Source organism: Ictalurus punctatus, chromosome 5 (genome assembly GCF_001660625.3).
Source record: "Ictalurus punctatus breed USDA103 chromosome 5, Coco_2.0, whole genome shotgun sequence".
Lineage (NCBI taxonomy): Eukaryota > Metazoa > Chordata > Actinopteri > Siluriformes > Ictaluridae > Ictalurus > Ictalurus punctatus.
Genome location: NC_030420.2, coordinates 29,889,684 through 29,913,145, shown reverse-complemented (window position 1 = coordinate 29,913,145; position 23,462 = coordinate 29,889,684). Strand labels below are relative to the sequence as shown.

At 39.4% G+C, this 23,462-nt stretch overlaps 1 protein-coding gene across 2 annotated transcripts in view; it reads left to right on the top strand.

The window, feature by feature from the left end:
• Positions 1–23,074, top strand: part of tbc1d22b (TBC1 domain family, member 22B) — a 60,093-nt gene extending 37,019 nt beyond the window's left edge. For both annotated transcript variants that reach the window (XM_017468916.3, XM_017468915.3), the window contains 5 exons: positions 3,468–3,574; positions 5,112–5,187; positions 10,369–10,496; positions 15,075–15,170; positions 17,336–23,074. In XM_017468916.3, the coding sequence (XP_017324405.1) occupies positions 3,468–3,574; positions 5,112–5,187; positions 10,369–10,496; positions 15,075–15,170; positions 17,336–17,464 (536 nt within the window). In that variant the 3' untranslated portion in view covers positions 17,465–23,074. The remainder of the gene's footprint in view (positions 1–3,467; positions 3,575–5,111; positions 5,188–10,368; positions 10,497–15,074; positions 15,171–17,335) is intronic.
• The last annotated feature ends 388 nt before the right edge of the window (positions 23,075–23,462 follow it).

Sequence of the window (23,462 nt, the reverse complement as noted above, 5' to 3'; positions counted from 1 at the left end):
AACGCCTTATCAAACTTGCGCAACTTGGCAAGAACTTAGCTTCTCGTCATCCCAGCCTGCCCCTCAATCAATTACAACCTCACTGTTCAGCTTGGCTCAACCACACTCAAGCCAACCAGGACAGCCAGAAACCTTGGGGTGACTTTCGATGACAGCTTAACCTTTACAGACCACATTTCAACAACTGCATGATCCTGTAGGTTCATTCTGTACAACCTCAAGATAATCAGACCCTGTATCACTGAACAGGCTACACAGATACTAGTCCAGGATCTTGTTATCTCAAAACTGGACTGGGTGCCAACCCATAGCAGGGCACAATCACACACACATTCACATACTACAGATAATATGGAAATACTGTGGGCGGCTGGGGCTCAGGTGGTAGAGCGGGTTGTCTACGTGACTCCACGTGCCGAAGTGTCCTTGGGCAAGACGCTGAACCCCAAGTTGCTCCCGATGGCAAGTTAGCGCCTTGCATGGCAGCTCTGCTACCATTGGTGTGTGAATGTGTGTGAAGGGGTGAATGAGACACAGTGTAAAGCGCTTTGGATAAAAGCGCTATATAAGTGCAGACCATTTACCAAATGCCAGCCGGTCTACAACAAATGTCTTTGGACTGGGCGAGATAACCGGAGTTACAATGAGGAAACCCTGATGCACGAGGAGGACAAACAATCTCAACGCACACAGGGCGGAGACGGGATTACGCTTCTGCTTGCCCATTTTTCCTGCTTCCAACACATCAATTTGAAGAACTGACTGTTCACTTGCTGCGTAATGTATCCCACCTGTATGTAACAGGTGCCTTTGTAACGAGATAATCAATGTTATTCACTTCATCTGTCAGTGGTTTTAATGCCATGTCTGATTGGTGTATATTTACCCCCAACCCCAAACCCCCTTCCTGCTTATTATTCAGTACTTCACGTTAAAGCAGATTATGTCGTGCAGTTGTGAGAGTAAGTAACGTGAGCCTGGACTCACCACGTGAATGCACATGCAGTATTTCCTGACTGGATGCATTTGCATTGTAGATTCACCTCAAGTGTGTGCCAGACTGTGGTTTGTGATAGGATAAGATAAGTGGAACATGGCACAGTGACTCCATTCCTTTAAAATGCTTGGGGTTTTATGAGTACTAAAAACCTTGTTTTGTATCCTCAAACAGCATTTCCTTTGCAGTGTGTGTGTGTGTGTGTGTGTGTGTGTGTGTGTGTGTGTGTGTGTGTGTCCAGTAAAGCTCAGCAGGGTGTTCTGGAGATGAGTGGGAGGACAGCCATGATACTCTTAGCCTAAAGCCCTGTGATATCCCTGTGACACACAGACCAATATGTCTTCCTCTATAACCGTTTGCCTTTTTCCCCTCAGTTCTGTCCGTACACCTGTTCAGCTTCTCCTGTCGTTCCCAGATGCTGTCACTGCAATGCAAAATTCTCTGGGGTTAAAGAGGGCATCTGGAACGGCCTCACATCTGCTCACATCTGTTCACTGCTGAACCTGTGGCTCTCTCTCTCTCTTTTTCTCTCCCCCCACCTCTCTCTCGCACATACACGTTCAAGGGTGAAAAGCACTGATCAACAGTTTACAAACCCTCGTTCATTTACAGCGTCCATCTGAAGCAAAAAAAAAAACAGCCACTTGAACCCCTGACCCTTAATTCACTGTTTATTTTCCAAATGCCCTTATTTCAACGAATTTCTCCCCTTTGTGTCATGCTTCTTCATTTATTCAGACTTATATAAGCAAAAGCAACTCTAAACGTGGTGAAAAAAAATACAATAAAAATGCTGCATAATTTAAAATAAGAGAATCCATACCCCTTCTCCTATATGAACACTGTTTAGGCAAAAAGTTTAACAAAAGTATGTTTTGTTAGGTTACTGCTAGGCTCAAAGTGGAACGTGAGCTTTCACAGATTTAAATGTAGATTTTTTTTTTTTTTTCTTCGTCTTTGAATGAATAATTTTTCTGAAAGTATAAAAAGAACTTGCTCTGACAGGTCTATACTCGGGAGATAATGCAGCACTAACGAAACAGGACAAAAACTAAACTAGGCAGGTCTGTAAAGTGCCATTTCAGAGGCAGTGCATACATTATGTAAAATAAAAATGCCTGCTACAATTATGCAACTTGTACCTCGTGTGTGTGTGTCTGTGTGTGTATATAATATATATATATATATATATATATATATATATATATATATATATATTTTGTGTGTGTGTGTATATATAAAACAAATATAATAAACCGTATTAAATTATTTAGTAATTTAGTCTCTGTTTTCATTTGTTCATTTCCAGCCTTTATTTCTATTTAAGCTAAATGCAAAATGTATAAGATATGCAAAATAAAACCATAAAACTGTTAATTCTGTTAAATTCCTGAATCTGATTGGTCAGAAGCTGGTAAATAATTTTCTATAACAGCAGCTCTGACCAAACTTCTGGCTGTATATATTAACATGTGATTGTTACTATAGTAACAGGTCGTTCACAGAGACTCGTATGATGGATATGCCACGTAATCCAAGACTAACAATAAAGAAATTTGAAACATGTTATTTAACCAGGAAATGAATCATCATTGATATGCTGAAGTTTTTCCCTAGAGATATGTTTATTTAACATTTGTGGAAGGAGTCTCCAGTGTCAGGGTTTTGTAACAATTAGTAAGTTGTGTTTATTTTGTTTGTTTGTTTTGTTTATGGTTTTTTTTTTGTCATATTGTCTTCAAGAGAGGAAAAAAAAGAGAGGCTGAAGAGGGAACAATTGTTTATTACTGGTATAACTGCAAATCACAACAATTAGCTATAAATGGATAAAAAGTATGTGTTCTTTAATTAATAAAAAATGATTCATAATTGGGAAATTGTTGTTATAAGAGGTATAACAGTAACCGTAGCATTTTCTTGCAATGGCACACTGTTGTGTTTTGTACCTTTAGTAAATATGTCTAAAATTATAATTAATTATCTTCTTATTTAATAAAAATTGCATTGTAAGAAATATTGTATACATTCATGTACAGTAAAGCCTTGCTAAGATATGGTTTTTTGCTGTGTATCTCTGCTTGAAGTTAGAAAATGAGGAAATGGGATTGAGAGAAAGTGAGCTAAATGTTTAGAGCGATAGTGTGTGTGTGTATTGTGTTATTTCCTGTGGTGAGCGGAGTGTCCTGGGGGCATGGGGGAAATCTCAGGGGGCCTAATGTGTGTAACAGGACCATTTAACACTCGCTGTTTAAAGAGTAAGAAATGGTAACTGCTGTTAGAAGACAGCAGAGAAAGAGAGAGCAGAATGAAGGTGGAACAGAGTGACCCCAGCAGTGTTTAGCATTTTGACAGCCCTGTGTCACCTAAACACACAAGCATGTATCCTGAGGAAACGCTAACCAGCTAAAACACATGGCATAGGTCTATATCTGTCATTTGTTCAACAACTGTGTGCGTGTGTGTTTTACAGAGGAGGACATGGAGAACTTTGAAATGGCTGCTTTGCCTTTGGAAACACAACGCAACATTGAAGCTGACAGCTTCTGGTGTATGAGCAAGCTGCTGGATGGAATACAGGTGTGTTCTGTGTTTCCATTTTGTTGTTGTGAAGTCCTTTTTTTTTTTTTTTTTTTTTTTTTTTTGGCATTAGAAGGTGAATACAGGGGTGCTAACATGTTATGATCAGACCAAATATGAATAAAATCCGCCCGGCAGAAAAGAATATTCACCAAAGGGAAAGTTTTGCTTTGGGCTGACTTTATCTGTGACTTCACAAGTCTTAGTATTGTGAGCCAATAGAAAATAAGTGGGCGGGGCTGTCGTCCCTTTGGTCAGTAAAATAATGGAGGAGCTACTTAATATAAGTAGCAGTTACACTGGACTTTTATCTCATGTTTTAATCAATGTTACCTCTGGAAAAATATAGCCGTCTCATCCACGAACATACTCTAGTGGTTTGTGGTCAGTTTTTGCCCACGATGAAAAACACTAGCGGAAACTAGCATACACTGGTCCTCAGTTACCTGACCCTGCTAGATTTACTTAATTTGAACCACAGTTTACACTCATCCTATATAACTTCCTCATCCTCTCTGTCCCTCCATCTTCCACAATCGCTCTTAATCTCCTTCCTGTGTCGTTAATGTCTCAACTCATTCAGAACAGAACAATTAGTGTTTGTACAAAGAGGGGGCAATGCCAGTGTTGCAGATCCGACTGTTTATCTAGTGTTGGGCTGCAAAATGTCTCCTGGCTAAAACGGAGAGATTGCATATCTTGTCATGTAAGTTTTCAGGAAGAATGCAGACTAATGTTCAAAAGTAAGATTTCCATTTAGAGGTGACCTAGGGAACAAAACACAATGGGAGGGAGTGGGTAGTTGGTCAGTGAGGGAGTGGTTGGGTGAGTGAATTAATGGGTGAGTAATTGGGTGGGTCAGTGAGGGAGTGGGTGGGTGAGTGGGTAGTTGAATTGGTCAGTGAGGGTATGGGTGGGTGGATGGGTCAGTGAGGGAGTGGGTGGGTGAGTGGGTAGTTGAATTGGTCAGTGAGGAAGTGGTTGGGTGAATGAATGAATGGGTGAGTAATTGGGTGGGTCAGTGAGGGAGTGGGTGGATGGGTCAGTGAAGTAGTGTATGGGAATTGGGTATGAGTAGTGAGTGTGAGAGTGGGCAAATGAATGTAAGTATTAAAGTCAGCAAGTGAAAATGATATTGAAACTAGAAATGTTGTCATTGAGAATAAAGAACAATGAATGACAGTAATAATAATAAGCAATAAAAATGACTACAAATAATTTTTTTTAAAAATAATTTAAAATTATTTTAATAATTTTCAAAGGCTAATCAAGTACACATTGAGTTTGCATTTAAAAACCACTATAAACCAGCAATTCCAATATTCCCTGGATCTCTATTTCAGACTTAAGAGAAATATAAACATCTTGAGTGAGAAAACAATGAAGAGAAATTGTGTAAAGAAGAATTAATCCCCAGAATATTTACAATTAATTAAGATCAGTCCTACACAGTGCCATTAAAAGTTGCACTAGCAGAAAGCTATTTGTACATGCAGTGAGTCTGAGTATTATTAATGTATGTCTTTTGATCTTACAGGATAATTACACATTTGCTCAGCCTGGTATTCAGAAAAAAGTGAAGGCTCTGGAGGAGCTCATCAGCAGGATTGACGGTGAGGCCGCCATCTTTATAGCACTTTTACTAGCAGTGTTTCAACTAAATGCTACTAAAGTGGCTAATAATGAAATGGCTGCTCTTTTAGCTAAATACTCACTAATCTGTAGTTCACTGTGATGTTTTTTTAAATTTAGAAGGGGTAATACCCCTGTCTCCAAATTTGCCACTAACAAACGGAAATTAAAATTAGCATAAGACGGAGATTAGCAAAGGAAAGCGAGATGAGGCTAGAATAAAATGTGAATTAGCAGAGATGAACGTTTTGAGACTAGCAATGCAGAAAGTAATAAAACTAGCATAAAAGTGAGGCTAACAGAGAGGAGAGACGAGGCTAACATAAAGTGAGACCGGTGAAGAAAGTGTTTTGAGACTAGTGAAGCAGAAAATCATAAAACTATCATGAACGTGAGACTGCACAATTTACTAATGCCCAAATGGGCTTATTTTTTTATTTATGTATTGCACAATTATGTAATTATATCACATCTCAGATGTGACATGAGACAGCAGGATAGTGAGAAAACATTGTATCTGTCAGTTTGTTTTTTACCCTGATTATCCTGTATACTTAACATAGCCAACCAGCTATGAAGCCCCAGGTTGCACAGTCGTGACATGTTTGTAGATTGTGATATTAAATATAGGTCTCAGAATATAAAATATAAATGTGTTATTTCAGTGCATTTCTATGAAGTGTACTCTTCGCTTATTCCTGTGTCAAAAAAAAATCAAATGGTGCGTAAACCAAGCAAAGCGTGACGCGGAATAATTGCCTCTAAAGGCTTTTTAAAATTGAAGCATAAGTGGCATATGTGACACCCATCTCTCTCTCTCTCTCTCTCTCTCTCTCTCTCTCTCTCTCTCTCTCTCTCTCTCTCACACACGTACAGTGAGAGAGAGAGATGATTTAGAAACATGTCAGGTGTAAAGTGACCTTCATAAGTCCTTGCAAATGACAAAAAGAAAAGCCATAAGACTAGCATAATAGCTGCTAGTAAGGGGAAACTATCAAAGGGTGGATTTATCAGGCTAGCATAAGACTGAGATTAGTATGGGAAAAGTCATGACTAGCATAGGAATGAGATTATCATGGGAAAAGTCATAACTAGCATAAGACTGAGATTAGCATGGGAAAAGTCATGACTAGCATAAGACTGAGATTAGCATGGGAAAAGTCATAACTATCATAAGACTGAGATTAGCATGGGAAAAGTCATAACTAGCATAAGACTGAGATTAGCATGGGAAAAGTCATGACTAGCATAGGAATGAGATTAGCATGGGAAATGTCATAACTAGCATAAGACTGAGATTAGCATGGGAAAAGTCATGACTAGCATAAGACTGAGATTAGCATGGGAAAAGTCATGACTATCATAAGACTGAGATTAGCATGGGAAAAGTCATAACTAGCATAAGACTGAGATTAGCATGGGAAAAGTCATAACTAGCATAAGACAGATTAGCATGGGAAAAGTCATGACTAGCATAGGAATGCGATTAGCATGGGAAATGTCATAACTAGCATGGGAAAAGTCATGGCAAGCATACGAATGATATAGTCATAAGCTAGTCTAGGAGTAGTTCCATATTTTGTAGCTAGTGGATTTTGCAAAAGCGTTAAACATTAAGTTGTTAGACTTTTTAATAAACTTAAAAATCACTAACATGAGTAATCATTTGCAAGCTACAACAACAAGCTACTTAGATTTGTAGACGCAGTTGGCTGAGAGTTTGTCCGCCATTTTTTTTTTTTTCTAGTTGAAAGGCTTCAGAAAATATGATGTCATTTTCAGTAAGAGAAATTTTTTATCAAACGAAAGTTCCAGTACACTGGAATGCTTTTGCGATTGAGACAGCCCTTAAAATGGCCGACTCCCTGATCAGTGCCCTGTCAACTGAACTAGGGAGCTGATTGAGACACTCCCTTGATAAAAGAGAAGGTCAATATGACTGGAATTAAGGCAAAGGCTAGCAAAAGTTGGTGTGCCGAGACTAGCATTGGAGAAGCGATAACATGAGAGTGAGACTGTTAAAAGGGGCATTATTAATACTAGCATAGTTTAAACTAGCAAACATAGCAAAAGCGATAAAACGAGCAGAAGGAAAGGAAATTCACTCGGGCGATGCTAACAGAGCTAACAAGGAATTAAAATGTATTATTCCACGTGCTTTGTTTTGTTCAGTATTAGAATTTCAAGTATTTAAGTATTAAAATTATTCTTTTTAAGGTACAACCAAGGTATTTAGCATTACTTTATATATTCACTTTTTGATAGTGGTATATCGCTCTAGCGCGTAACATAAGACAAAGAACGGCTGTTATAAACAAACATTAGAGCAAGTTACTTCTCTTATAATTTCAAAGTCAACCTTTTTAAAGAACATCTGAATCAGACAAGCTCCAAGAAAGTGCAGTGACATTTGAAAAGCTTTTTACTTTAAATTGCTTTAATGTGGCAAACAAAAAAGCGGCTTGCGCACATTATTATTGTATTTTATGATGGTTTTCTTATTTTTTTATTTTACTAGTAGAGAAGTAAAAAGTGCGCAGTATGAACCTTAAAAAAAAAAAAAAAGCATTAAAATCAGTTCGGAACATCGGTTCTGTGGCAATTAAGTGATCCTTTTAGAACAATTACCTACTATTATCTCTCTCTCTCACCCACCCCCCCTCTTTTACTTCACATATCTCTTCATTGGTATTGCATGCAGTTATTCTAGTGTAAGTGCTAACCTGAGGTCAGCTCCTCTGTCATATCCTTATGAATATAAAGGGCTCATTATCAAGTCTGAAACTTTGACAACGGAAGTGAAAGTTAACAGACCATGACTAAAATTATTATTATGGTTTGTCCGTTTGGCTTCAGTCAGCATTTTTGGCTCTTGTCCTTTCAGCAGAAAGATCCTTTGATGCAAGGCTTTTGTCCTGCAAGGCCAAGGCGCTGCATAGTAGAGTGTTTTTTTTTTTCTCGCTCTCTCTCTCTCTAATGCATTCACATTTTATGCAATTTGTAGAAGGGTTTCTCCAATGAGATCCTACGAATGAGGCAATACAAGTGGTTTATTTACTGGCCCAGTCATGGCATTCTGAGAACTCACAACCTTTTGGTGACTAGCACAGAAACGTAAACACTGAACTACCGCTGTGTAGCAAAGCTGACGACTCTTCTCGTCCGTGTTTGTTTCCAGAAACTCACCAGTTGAAAATGTCAGTTTCTGCACACAACCTGTAGGGTCATGTTTAGTTTATGAAAAGTATTGTGTGTGTATAGGTTAGAAGAAAGTTCAGATCAAAGTGCTGAGTGCTAGGTCAGCCAATGATGGGGCCCATGGATCAATCAAGGGGTAGTCTTGCTCTACAGCCTAACAGTACTGGAATTGATCGTAGAGTAGAAAAATACTGAGAATAGCAAAGAGACTAGTATGATGTTGAGACTAACACAAGACATGGAAGTGTATCACTACACGATCAATTTCACCTAATGATACACAAGATTTCTGAGGACCTCAGAAAAGGTTTTTAAAAAAAATATCTCAAAAGAGTTTGGACTCCACCAATCCACAGTCCGACAGAAAAGATTTAAAAATGGAGGAAATTCATGACCATTGTTTCCCTCCCCAGTAGTGGTCGACCAATAAAGATCACTTTAGAATCGCAAAGTGTAAAGTACAATCGCACACCCATCACACACTACGGACAATTTAGAAATTCCAGTCAGCCTACGACGCATGTCTTTGGACTGGGAGAGGAAAGCTGAGTGCCCGGAGGAAATCCCCAAAGCACAAGGAGAATGTTCAAACTCCGCACACACGGGATTTGAATCCTCAACCCCGGAGGTGCGAGGCAAACTTTCTAACCGCTAAGCCTAATCATGGAAATTGTCATGAAATTTTAATACCTGCAGTACTGGAGCACTCGCACATGGTGGTGAGCTTGTAAACTGGCCAAGTTGTTTTCTCTTTGTGCAACCCTTATAGATGTCATCTCCACATTAAGTATGCTAAGGCCTTAAGTCTAGCAAAGGGAAAGTCCTAAGACTGGGACATGGGACGCCCCTGCGCAGGTTTTTTAGAAATCCTATTACTATCTGCCCCCAAAGGATTTCTGTCCAATCCCAGTTGCTCCTGTAGACACACTTGACCAATCCCACAATCACTTGCAAAACGTTTCACCAATCCTGCCATCTGCAGTTATTATTGTTTGCATTTGTAATTAATCCTGCGAATACCAATAAGCTGATGCCTTGTGGAAAGCTGTGAGACTAGCATAAAACTGAAACTAGCAAAAGGAGAATGGGGCCAGCACTAGGGAAATTTGTAAGACTAGCACAAGATTGAGAGTGGCAACCTTCTGATGACCTTCTCTTTGGGAGACTCAAAGGTGTCCCAAGAGTAATCAGTTCCTTCATACGTCCCACAATTAGCACATTGTTCAAGAAACAAGAAAAATGGAAACGAAAGAAGGAGGAATTGATTTGCCCGAATATAAAGGGGAATAAAGGGAGGCTGTGCTAGAAATTGAAATGTAAAGAGAATATATAGTTGGGATTAAAAGTGTAATTTCTTTCCTCATGCACTACACAGCTGATCGTTTGGGATCTCATGCGAAGTGAAATTTATGTAATGTATCAAGAACAGTCAACAACGAGAGTATTTTGAAATTCAGATTTTTTTTTTTCCTCTATTGCTTTGAGTCCTTTAAAGTGTCCATTATCATTCTGATAGATCCGCGTTCGCTCATTCTCCCCTCTGCAAGATGCGGCAGGATTCTGTTGAAATCCATCACGGGTGCAGTCGATAGAGCCTCCTTCTTAACGCCGTCCTTATTCTTCCTTTTCCCTGCTGAATGGATGCTTTATATATTAAAACGTCCCTATTCTCAGTGCGCCGCACCTCTCGGCTTGCACCTCTCTCTTCATTTCCAGTCGAATGTAATTATGTGGAACGCGGTGGGAGGCTGTAATCTAAATTCGGCGGGACAAGTGTGGGCCCAATTTGACGGCGTTTATGATTGAGAAACCAGCAGGCTGCTTCTTTTACGTATATGTAAACGTCGAGCTATGAGACGACTAGAGATCCGCGCAAGATGGGTGGTGTTTCTTTTTACACATTTCTAAAGTGAAAATTGTGAACCGTGTCACAACGTGTCATGTTTTTGTTTGTCCTGATGCAGAGGACGTGCACCTGCACTTCCAGAAGTGTGAGGTGGAGTATCTGCAGTTCGCCTTCCGCTGGATGAACAACCTGCTGATGAGGGAGCTGCCGCTGCGCTGCACAATCCGCCTGTGGGACACGTACCAGGTATACACACACACACACCCCCCCATAGTGAAAGGACAAGGGAGCAAATATTGGAAAAAATCCAAAGGTTGCGTGTCAGCAGCAATGCAAATCTTCATATAACCACTTACAGCCCATTGCAGAATTATTGGCACCCATTCATGTTTGTCACTCATGATTTTCACACTTTTTAAATATTGTATTTTTTTTCTTAATTTAAAAAGTGGCAAAATTATTGGTACCTCAAACGAATGTTTAGAATAAATCTACTGGTTCCCCTCTTTCACAATTACATAAACACACAGGACTCCGGGCTCTCAGGGCTGCAAAAAGTACAAAAAAAAAAACAGAGTGATCACAGCATTGAAAATCAGTTTCAAATAAGACTGAACTCAGATGTTTTGACCACGAAAATCATCACCACGTTGGGGGGGAAATAGAGGCTGGATGACTGAATATGGATCACTATGCGCCTTTTAAAAATAGCAAAAGAGATCGACAAAGACAGTTGAAAAATTAATCAGGATTGCTTTTATGGTGCAGAAATTTACAACATTGTGGTGAAGGTCATCGTTTGGTACAAATGTGAACAAATTGCTACCAGGTTGTAGTGCCAGTTTTCTCCGCCTCCAGTCTTTCAAGTGCTCTGAACAAGCAGACTCTGAAGTAAAAGTGTGTAGGCTGAACCTTGGCTGCCTTTGGTTATGATGTCAGTGCTCTGAACAGATCCGTTTTACATTCAGATTCGGAAATGCGCCTCGCCAATTATTTTTGTTCACACGTGCAGAAAAAATGTGTCTGTTAGCAGGATTTCAAGGTCAGCTTAAACAAGAGCAAAAACCAAGTGATGGAAAAAATAGTAACAATAGTCTTCATCGTTTAAAATAGAATTAGGACAAGTAAAACAAGAAATAAAGTAAATAAGGACTGGAAAAATCATAAAACCAAGTAGGAGTGTAAATAAAAACATGCAAAAAATATTTTGTAAAGGAAAAACAAAAATACGAGTAAATAAACAAGAAAAGCAAACAATATAACCAGAGGACATTGGAGTTTCAATAAAACGAACACAAACAAATACCTACTGTATGCTCACTTAGGATGGACAGAATGACCGTACGCTATGGATATTGAGATTTTCCATCACACAAATGCTTTTTTTTTTCGAGCTAACTGGCGTTTAAAATCTCCATTTGTATCGGTCATTTCATTTTCTTAAAGCGTAATGCTAAATATTAGATAAACATATTACTGAGTTATTCATTTTTGCCATTTTCTTCAATAGTAGTAGCAGTTTATTACAAGTTACTGACTGAAATACTGCAATACAGATCGCACATTATGTATAGTGAAAATGTCTTCAAGTATTGTCATTTCATATCTTTGACTTATATCACAGCACTGTGGAATTCTCAAACCTGATTGGTCAGAATTCTGTTGTTGATTCATTTTCTCTAACAGCAGCTCTGACAGCAGTTCTACTCCATATAATACACGGATTAATAAACGTTTTGTTATTCACCAGAGAAACATGTATAATCGTTGCTATCGTGAGCGTTTTCTGTAAGGAGACGCTTTATTTAACGTTTACGGAAGGAGTCTTCAGTGTCAGGGCTTCGGAGGAGTCAGGAAGTTTTCCACTATGAGTAAGTCTTCAGAGAAGGTTTCTCTGTAATTCGCCAAGGAGTCTCCAAGAAGTTACCACTGTTTATAGCTGCTGTAACGTAAGTGATAACAGGAAGGAATTTGTTCCACAACATTAAAGGTAACTAAGTGCACACCAAGTATAAAAAGTACAATGTGTCATTCTTTAATTTATAAGTAAGGGATAATCCATGGCTAGGTGTGTGTTACACGATTTTAATAAATAGTTATTAGAGAGAGAGAGAGAGAGAGAGAGAGAGAGAGAGAGAGAGAGAGAGAGAGAGGTGCGTGTGTGTGATTTACCTGTGCCTGTGCTGCATCTCTACTAATTTAACTACTGAATTCAATTGTATGTTACTATGGTCACAGTTGTTTATAGGCAGCACATTCATTTAGAACGGTGATTAAACGGACTGGAACTACGTCCACATTATACGGTTTGAACGTACACCTTCCAGCCAATCAGAATCGAGTATTCAGACACACCATGGTATGAAGAAAGGAATAAACACTCCAGGACACGTTTTTATATATGTTATGTAACTTCGCAGTAATTCTGCATCACACACATGCCATCGTTGTTTAGTTTCCCATTACAGCAGTGTTTTATTCCGTACCGATCGCCACCACTAATGCATATGGAAATGTTCCTGTAGAATAAATAGCACAAACTGATGTTCACTGCCAGAATGAAAAATAGCCCAGAGTGTACGTTATCACTGAGAGCATTGATAAATGTGGTTTATGTAGTTCAGAGAGACAATTATAATTGGTTAAAAAAAAAAAGGCCTGACCTTGGGTGCGGTGTTCATTGCCAGTATTCATTTGTATTCTTGATGAAGAGATTGAATCCCCTGATGGATTTCCTCACTGCTTTTCATCCCCGTGTCTCAGAACTCTTTTGATTTGTCTCTTTTCTCCGTTTTTTTTTTTTTGTCCCTTTGAGACTGATTTCTACTTTGTAATTTCCAAATTCTATCTTTTTTTCCTTGCAGTTTTCCCCTTTTGAAATTTTTTTTTGAAAGATTTTTTTTTTTCCATTGAGAGTCATCAACCAAGAAAACATGACATTTTAAAGAAGTGCCTTTTTAGTTAATTCAGTAGAAAGTTTTTTTGTTTTTGTTTTTTTTTTTTTTCCCCCAGAAATGACGTGTTTATCAGGATTTTCAGCTTCAACACTCTGAATTTGCTCCATTTAGAATGATCTGGTCCACAGCTGCATCTTATAGACAAGAGGCATGTTATTTAACACCGTACAATGTATTATGGTGAAGTTGTCTGTAAGGACACGTTTCTTTAACATTTATGGACGGAGTCTCCATTGTCCATGCTTAGCACGAGTCAGGAGTAAGGTGGCATGTCAAGATTTTTTAAAATTTGTTTTAAGACCAAGTGAAGAGAAAAGAGTGGCATGTCTTGCGGACCTTCCACAACATGAAACGTAACCATAAACAGATTAAAAAGTATCACACGTCATTCTTCTTTAATAAAGAAATGGAAGTGCTGACCAAATGCTGGGGTGTATGTAAGGGATAATCCACAGCTATGTGTGCACGATTTTAATGCACGACGTGGAAGAAAAGAAGCAGCCGACGTGCATTAAAATCGTGTCATGCACACCTAGCCGTGCATTATCCCACTTATACCATGGTCACCTGCAAGCATTGACAGGTTAAAGTGTGTGTGAGTTACCTGCGTCTGTGCCGCGTCTCTACTAATACTGAAGCTGTGTTTAACCACTACAGCTGTTTATTGGAAGCGCGTTGATTTGAAACGGTGATGTAAACTGACTGGAACTTCCTTTATACGGTTTGAACGCACACCTTCCAGCCAATCAGAATCGAGTATTCAAACAGACCATGATGTGAGAGGAAAAAAAAATACACTGCATGGAAAAGAATCAACTTTAGGGTGGAAACAGTACATTGGCTTTGTGCCGCATCACACCAACTAACAGTTGGTTATTTATTTATTTTTTTTGTATAAAAGCACATCCCTGAATGTTTTGTTCCTTTACTCAGTTTTCAGGGCTTAAACCACTGTTGCAATATTGCCCCACGGTTATGAAAGAGTCTTGTTTGTTTATCACTGTAAACATGCAGATGAAAGAAAAGGCATTAGTCAGAGGAAAGAGGTTAAAAGAGGGCTGTTTTTTTACCCTCTTGTTCTCTCAGGAGGCCGAGAGCACATCCTGGAGTCAAGCCGCTCCCCTCCGCTTGCTTTTATTCTCCCTTTTATTCTCGTACGCTTGTAATTGTATGTTAGAGCTGGAACACACAGGACTGCCTCGGGACGATCAATTAGTGCCTGGAAAAGACATGTGAGAGAAAGGGAAAAGAAAGCCAGGCACATGGTAGTGTGGCTGAAATTACATGGCACCTCCAGCCCACTTACGCTTGAAAAAAAAGAGTTGGACGAAGCACGTTTTTTTTTTTCTGCTCTGCACTCTTTCTGTTGATTTATCTGTCTTAGTTCTTTGTGGTTCTCGCTCTTTTTCTGACTTGCTGCTGGTGTGTTGGTCTTTTCCTCATTTAATGTTTATTTCTCTATCTATCTTTATTTCCTTTGTTTTCAGCCCCCCTCTCTCTTTCACACAGACACTCCTTTTTCCCTGTTCCCCATTTTTCACTCGATACACTGAGCGAAGCAAGCAGAAAGCAATTTAAAAAAACAAAACAAACAGAAAACAAGAACAAACCTATTTATAAGCACACGCCTCTCCTCAAGTAGCTCAAAGTAAGTATTGCATTGAACTCATCACACAAGTGAGGTGTGGGGGTGTCATCTCTTGAGACACCGAGAGGTACTGTAATGCTCGCTTTGTTACTAATGATGGCGTAACTTGCTATTTCTTTCTTCCACTTGTCTTATTTAAATAAACACTTCTAATGAGCTGCAGATGCATCTGTAATGATGTACCGTGTGTGTGTGTGTGTGTGTGTGTTATTACTGCAGGCCGAGTCAGAGGGCTTCTCACATTTCCACCTGTACGTCTGTGCAGCGTTCCTCATCAAGTGGAGAAAAGAGATCCTCTCCATGCTGGACTTCCAGGTACTTGAATGTGTGTGTGTGTACTGGTGTGAAGGTGGAGGCGTGTGAATAGATGGGTGATATGTGCGTAATTTCTATAGGTGGGGATATGTGTGTGTTTCTATAGATAGGAGTGTGTGGGTATGTGGGTGAGTGTAGAGAAGTGTGTACGTGGATGCATGTGTATGGGGATTGTGTGTGTGTAGTAGTAGGTACTGTGGAAGATGGATTAATGACTGTTTAGATGTGTGGATGTATGACAGGTGGGGGTGTGTTAGTAAAAAGATGGGAATGGATGGCTGGATAAGTGTGTGGATGGATGGATGAATGGATGACTATGGATGAATGGATAAGTAAGTGTGTGGATGGATGGATTAATGGATTAGTGAGTGTGGGAATGGATGAATGGATGACTATGGATGAATGGATTAGTGAGTGTGGGGATGGATGGATGAGTGGATAAGTGAGCGTGTGGACAGATGACAATGGATGAATGGATAAGTGAGAGTGTGGGTGAATGGATGAATGGATAAGGGAGTTTGTGGATGGATGGATGGATGGATAAGTGAGTGTGTATGGATGGATGGATAAGGAAGTGTGTGGATGGATGGATGGATGGATGGGTGGATAAGTGAGTGTGTGGATGGATGGATGATGGATGAATGGTTAAGTGAGTGTGTGGATGGATGGATGAATGGATAAGTGAGTGTGTGGCTGGATGGATGGCTGAATGGATAAAGAAGTGTGTGGGTGGATGGATAAGTGAGTATGTGGATGGATGGATAAGTGAGCATGTGGATGGATGAATGGATAAGTGAGTGTGTGGGTGGATGGATGGCTGAATGGATGAAGAAGTGTGTGGATGGATGGATAAGTGAGTATGTGGATGGATGGATAAGTGAGCATGTGGATGGATGAATGGATAAGTGAGTGTGTGGATGGATGGATGAATGGATAAGTGAGTGTGTGGGTGGATGGATGGTTGAATGGATAAAGAAGTGTGTGGATGGATGGATAAGTGAGCATGTGGATGGATGGATGGATGGATGGATAAGTGAGTATGTGGATGGATGGATGGATAAGTGAGCATGTGGATGGATGGATGGATGGATAAGTGAGCATATGGATGGATGAATGAATATGGAAGTGTGTGGATGGATGAGCAAGGATGTGTTGTGTGTAATATGCAAGCACACACACTCACACACTTGTGTTGCATGTAGGCCCGTCACACACACTCCGTGCTGATTGGAGTAATTGGGCCGGCAGTGCAGCAGCATCACTATAACTGCATTTCACACACTACCAAATCCATTCATTATAGAGTCCTTTAAAGCGTCAAGCTCTTCTTCTTCCTGCAGCTGTTTTATCTTCTTTTATGTGTCTCTGTATATACCTACTGCTCTCTCTCTCTCTCTCTCTCCCCTCTTTTTATTGTGCTCTCTCTCTTCCTCATTCTCTCTCTATCTCTTTCACTCTCTCTCTAATGCGCTGTCTCGTTCTCATTCTCTCGCTTGCTCTCTCATGCTCTCTCTTTTTCTCTCTAATGCTCTCCTGCTCTCTCTAACTCTCTTTCTCAATCTCCCACTCTGTCCATCTCCCTGTCTCTCTCTAACTTTTCCTCACTCGCTCTTTATTTCTCTCACTGCCTCTTACTCTATTCCCCACCCTCTATCTCGCCTTTGCTCTCTTGCCCTCTCTAAATCTCTCCATCTCCATCTCTATCTCTCACGCTCTCTTTCGGCCACTGTTGTTTGGGAAACAAGTTTAAAATTCAGCTGTGAAAATTTCTCTCTCTCTCTCTCTCTCTCTCTCTCTCTCTCTCTCTCTCTCTCTCTCTCTCTCTCTCTCTCTCTCTCTCACCTCCATCAGGGAGAATATCTCTTTTTAGTTCCTCCAGTAAATAATCCTTCACTTTCCCTTTAGGACATACTGAGTTTGATGTTTATAGTAAACACACGCATGCAGCTCAAGGCAGATGCTCCCCATAAATCAAAGACTCTTTACGTTTTCTCGTCTTGCGTTGCGATTTAAAGCAACACATCGAAACTGAATCTGCAGCGGAAGAATATTGGAAGGAAATCCTATGTTTGCGTTTAGATCCATTATGTGTCAAGAGAATGGTGTGAATGTTAACATTCTCTGTAGTGTTAATCAGGCAGCATCCTTTTTCCTGTTTCATTCAGGGTCTGCTGATGCTTCTACAGAACCTACCCACGATACACTGGGGCAACGAGGAGGTGGGTTTACTCCTCGCCGAAGCCTACAGACTTAAATACATGTTCGCGGACGCTCCCCGCCACTACAAGAGATGAGGACGTTCAGAACCGAGCAGCTACTCAGTACTGACTCAATAACGAACACGATGAAGTGACCCGACCCACATTCTGTCTGTTTCTGTCCTGTCTGTGTGGGCGAGGCATTCCTTTAATCTTCTTTTACTTCAGCTTGAATGAGTGGAAATCCAGAAATCCAGGCTGCTACTCGGCACCGGGCTGAACGTATGGATCAAATAAACCGAAGGTCAAAAGTCCCCGCACTGGAAATGATCTCGGAAACTTCATCTCATCCTCAGGTTGTGTGTGTTCTGTTTTTTTTTTTTTTTTTTTTAAATTAATAACCAGAGACAGAGGAGGGAAATGGATTCTGGGCTGTTTTATGAAAAAATATATATATATTTCGTGTGTTTAAAATGAGTTCTTACATTTTGCTCTGCTGCAATGAAGTGAACATTCTTCCTTTTTTTTTTTTTTCTTTTCTCCAGACGATATTCAGTTCTGACATTGACTGTTACCACTGAAAGATTTGTGTGTGCTGTGTTTTGTTTAGTTTTTTTCCTCTCTTCCATTTCTGCTGTATTAATGAGCGACTGGATCTGTTCATTTTGCCATCACTGGACCCAGACATCAGAGCAGCCAGTAGTGCGGAAGCTACAGCAGCCTATCCGAGCCGTTTGCACAGTAGACTGACACTGAATTTAAACAATCCTAAGAGTCTGATTTTACAGCTATTTTCAGACGCGCAGCAAAAATCTGATTTTCTGTCGCTTGTTTGATTTGAGCAGTCTTAATTGGGGGGGGAGAAAAAAAAAACCCACATCAGATAGAATTTAAGACAGTGTGATGAATGATACGGTCCTCCCTGACACCAGCCTTAGAAAATAACCCAATATTCAGTTTCAAGTCATTGTCTTTATCTACGTTACGGAGGTCATTTTTAAGTAGATAACCGAGGTACCTAGCTAGTTAGGTATTAATGTCTGGAACAAGACACGACGCTGAAAATTTTGTCGGACATTTTATTCATTTATAGTCATTTTTAATGTTGTGGAACAGCCGCAAAACAAGTTAGTCCCTGTCATCACTTACATTATAACAGCAATTCCCTCACCAGTCTCTCTTAACGAGACAAAAAAAAAAAGCAGTCTCCTAAAGACTTGTCAGAAAAATTAAAGCAATAGCTTTACCTCTGACTGTTACAAAGTACTGACGCTCCTTCCATGAATGCTGACGTACACAGATCAACGATTACGCACATTTTTAGCTTCCATACATAAATGTCTCTGTGTTTTTAAAAAAAACAAACTTTTTTTCACGTGTTAAAGAAACAATAACGCGTTAGAATGATCAAGAAAAATGATTCCACACCACCTGATCAATCAGATTCATAAATTCAATAGAGCGCTGGTATAAGTTTAGCTACTTGTAACTATTTATGTTTAATACACGGTAAAACCGGATAGTTCATTTAACTCAAAAAAAAAAAAATGAGGAAACTAATTACCTCAATTTTTAAGTTAATAAATCAATTTCTTTAAGCCAAATACAGTTAAATATAACAAGTTTGAGTTCAATTTTTGTTATATTTAAGTGTATTTAGCTTAAAGAAATTGATTTATCAACGTAAAATTTTTGAGGTAATTAGTTTCCTCAAATGTTTTGAGTTAAATGAACTTATCCGGTTGTACAGTGTACATATTGCTTGCTGTTCGCGAACGAATTGTTTGTGATTAGCTAACATGCTTCCTCTGTGCAACTCTAGCTAGCTTATTTAATTGGAAGGTAGCATGAGTTAGCTAGCTTCGTGGCTTTGTTTTTCTTTTCTTTTTTTTATTGATAAACAAATTGTTGTACATCAGTCTAGCACCTAATTAATTCCAGGTGACTGTCATGTACCAAGTAGCTAACCCTGTAGGTGATTTCAGTCGATGAAGAAGTCCCGACAATGTCAGGACGGACCAGTGGAGGGGACGACTGCATTTCTAGATATGCTTCATGACGTCAGAATGACAACATGAACGAAACAGATCGAGATTAGCTGACTGGACATTGTCCAGTTCATAAAACTAGCTCACTTTTGCCTTATTTCCACTACTCGGCATATAAACATCTGTGTTGTTGCTATAACAACTGCTTTGGATGTGTGAGCCTGTGCAACTACAGTACGTACAAAAAAAAAAAAAAGAAAAGATTTGATCTCATGTAATTTGCAATGTGGACACTGTCAAAAAAAAATCGGATTTAAGAAAAGAAATTAGATTCGCGCTGCTGTCTGAAATCTTTGAAGGTGCCGTGGTTTCGCGTGAAGCGCCTGCATATTGCAGAAACGATGAAATGAAATTTTAATGTTAATATAAATATTAAAAAGGGTTACGTTTCTCCTGTGGTGGAACTTTAGAAACGACTACAGAGCGCAGACCACTCAAATCAGACTGTGCTGAAATATTAATAATATGTTTGTAGCGAGAGAGTCGGTCTAATGCGAGGTTATGTTATGCAAGAAGACGGTGTGGGGATAAAAATAAATAAATAAATAAATAAAATAAAACACCCCACTCGGTCAGTAATGCAAGCTGCAAGTGTGTGGACGGAGAAATTATTAATGCAGCACAAACACAGTGCTGAAAACTGACCGGGGGAAATAAAATCCTTTGTACACAGATGTAGGATCAGCTCCTTCAACCCAAAACTTAACCTTTACTATTGTTAGATTATATCGAGAACTGATCCAGGATCAGTGGGTTTGATTGCTTTTTATTTCCCAACCTTAATTGTCTGTAAATGTGCGAATGCAATCAGTAATTAGTTTGTAACGAAGCTTAATATTTTTCTCTTACCATATAAAGGTTTGCTATGTATATTGTAATTGTAATATATTACAGTGTATTATCCATTTTTTTCAGCATTTTTTGATAGAGTGTACAGACTGGGCTCCGTTCACCTCGAGCAATCAGTTTTCTAATCCAAATCCCATTGACGGCTTTAATAATTGATGAACGGCTGCCACCATACTTTATATATTAAAGTAACTGGAGTACATGTGAATATATCGAGCTGTCAGGATCAGTTAAGAGAAATTGTGTTATATTGTCTCTGCTTTCGCAGGGCAAGAAGTGATTTAATGTTTAATCTGCAAATCTACACTTCCACATCACCGTAACCGACTCGATATGATGCTGTTACAATGTCATGATGCTTTTTGTTTTTGTTTCAGTGTTGGTTGCATAATTTTAATTTACCTGTGTGTCTTTGTCGTTTATAATTCGGTGATAACCACGGCATAAAATCTTCGTAACGAGATGTTAATTGACATTGCAGGGATGGACAAATCATAAATTCATTAGCTAGCCCACTGGGAAAGTAAAAGCTCCAACGTGCAGCCCATTCTCGTGTTTTGCTGCCCAGAAGTCCAATTAATTAGGCTGAAAAGCTGGCACGTAATTTAACTCAAAAATATGACGATGTAATTATGTGCATTAATATAGATTGTGGAAAAGTAATGAGCACTTGAATCCCTGAGAGCAGCGGATTTACGTAGCTTTAGTCTTTATCCTCTCCTCAGGTTCCGGTGATGAAGCATCACATTTGCCCCCCAGTGCCCAACCCCACAACTTTTTGGGTAAGAATTTTTGATCCTTTTTAGTTATTTTGGCTACGATCTGTGGTGTTCTCTCGTTTTACATATAGATGTTTATATTGAGTCTGATTAGTTAATGAGAATAGTTAATGAGAATTGCGACTTTTTTTTTTCTTCCTCTTGTTATCGAGAAACCACAAAGCCCTTTATCCTGAAGACTTTCTAGTGTTGTGGGCGGGGGGAGTAGCTTTACTTGTAACTGATATACTGTAAGGTGCTGACACTGGAGACTCCTTCCATCAATATCTTCATCATGTTGTCGCTTGGTCGTTACTATAGAAACGATAACGTATTAATATGAGCACATGAATATAAACCTGTGATTTACTTCAAGTCCAAGTTTCACCTCCCGAACCGATCAGAATCGAGAATTCGACAGCACCCTGATATATCCGCTATTTATGTTTAATTTGCGCTGGAGCTTATCCCAGAGAATTTGGGGAACAAGTGGGGGGGCACCCAGGACTGGTGGATAATCCATCGCAGGGCACAATCACACACCCATTCATACAGCACACACAATTTAGAAATGCCAACCAGCTTGCAATGCATCTTTTTAGACTGGGGGAAACCAGAGTACCCAGAGGAAACCCCCAAAGCATGGAGAGAACATGCACACAGGGTGGAGGCAAGATTTGAGCCCCCAACCCCGGAGGTGCAAGGCAAACATGCGAATCACTAAGCCGCCGTGCCCCCTACGTTCAAACGATTATTCCAAATGAAAAGTTTGCATTAGTCAATAGAAAGTAGTTTTTAGTTTGGTGGGTTGATGAGTCAAGTATATAAAAAATTAAAACACGTACGCTGGTGAATATTACATCAACAATCTACTGAACATACTTGGCCACCAGGCAAAAAAAAAAGTTTTGTATATGCTATTTGTCCCCCCTGTGACCCCTTTGATAGTGTGTCTGTCTCTCTCTCGACACACCCCACACCCTTAAACAGTGTCCTTGATAACGGGTGGTTTAAATGGATAAACTGGACAGTTGGATTCCTGCAACTGTGAACTTGCTGTGTATTAGAGCTTTCTGAGCGTAAACAGCCTCATAGAGACCTAGTTGGTAACTTGAGTGCTGTTATGATTGGGATAATTTGTGCCGCAAATAAACACTTTTCCCAGCTTTTCGGCTCCAAATGAAGCAATTCTCAGACATCAGCACTAAAAACGGACTGCAGTTTTAGCAATCGAAAATTGGCCCAAAAATTGACTAAGTGATTTTACATTGCCAGTTATTTCTCTCTGGGGCTGTTTGGAAGGGGAACAGACCATTTTCTTGTTTTCAGCTAAGTGACCCTGTACTGCTATTGTGTTCTCTGAAGTACAACAAAGGTAAAGCAATGTCCTGTTTAAGGGCTGGTGTTCATTTTTTATTAAAACATATCAATAACAGGGGTTTTTGGAGTTAACTCATGGAGGGGTTTCTTCAGTTTTACAGAGTGATGTTTTTTCCTGCTTGTACGCACCCAAATTTTTAAAATAAAAAAAAATAATAATTTAAGAAGAATCTCAGCCAGTTGGCTTGGAGCGGAGAAACACCAAGCCTCCAGAGATTTTATTGTATTTCTTTTTTTTCATCTAAGACTAACCTTAATCTTTGCCCTGTTCTCCAGATGTGATTGGATCGTTTTAAAGTACTTACTAAAATGCATGCTCTGCTCAAAATGATTTTATGATGCCTTGACAATTTGACAATCCTTGGCCATGTTTGTTCCTGAGTGTGAATGTAAAAATAATTTGATGTTGCCCTGACTGACCTAGTGATTGTTTGAAACTCAGCCTATTTGTGTGTAATTTTCTTTTAAAACCACACTGTGACTATTTATTTTTATTTATTTTTTTTGAAGCCATTATGCCTAGGACTACATCATCTGTGTTCTTCAGTAATTACTGAACGCCTGATTTCTTTTGTGTGTGCGCGCGCCTGTGTTTTTTATGATTCCACTGTTTACACAAATTAATGATGTAAACAAAGTCATTAGAGTTGCAAAGCTTATTTTTCACGGGTTATTGACTCCGGACTCATCAGTATGTGTGTGTGTGTGTGTGTGCGTGTGTGTGTGTGCATGTTTGTGTATGAGGAGGTGACATACTTTAAATCAATTTTTAAATCATTGTATGGTCTCAAATTAGGTAAGGATGGAGGTGAGCTTTCGAGATGATTCAATGCAGGATTAACATTTTGATGTATGGATATGTTTAAAACAGCTAATGTCTGAGAGGAGACATGCGCTTCCCTAGGACTGACCAGTAGTGAGATCAGAGAGAGAGAGAGAGAGAACAAGGAAAAGGTGCGTAAGTAAATTAATAAAGTTTCTAAATAATTGTATAGCAGTAAAATGAGAGACGAAGAAAAACATGAAATTAGTGCCCTACCTATTGTTCACTCTATTGGT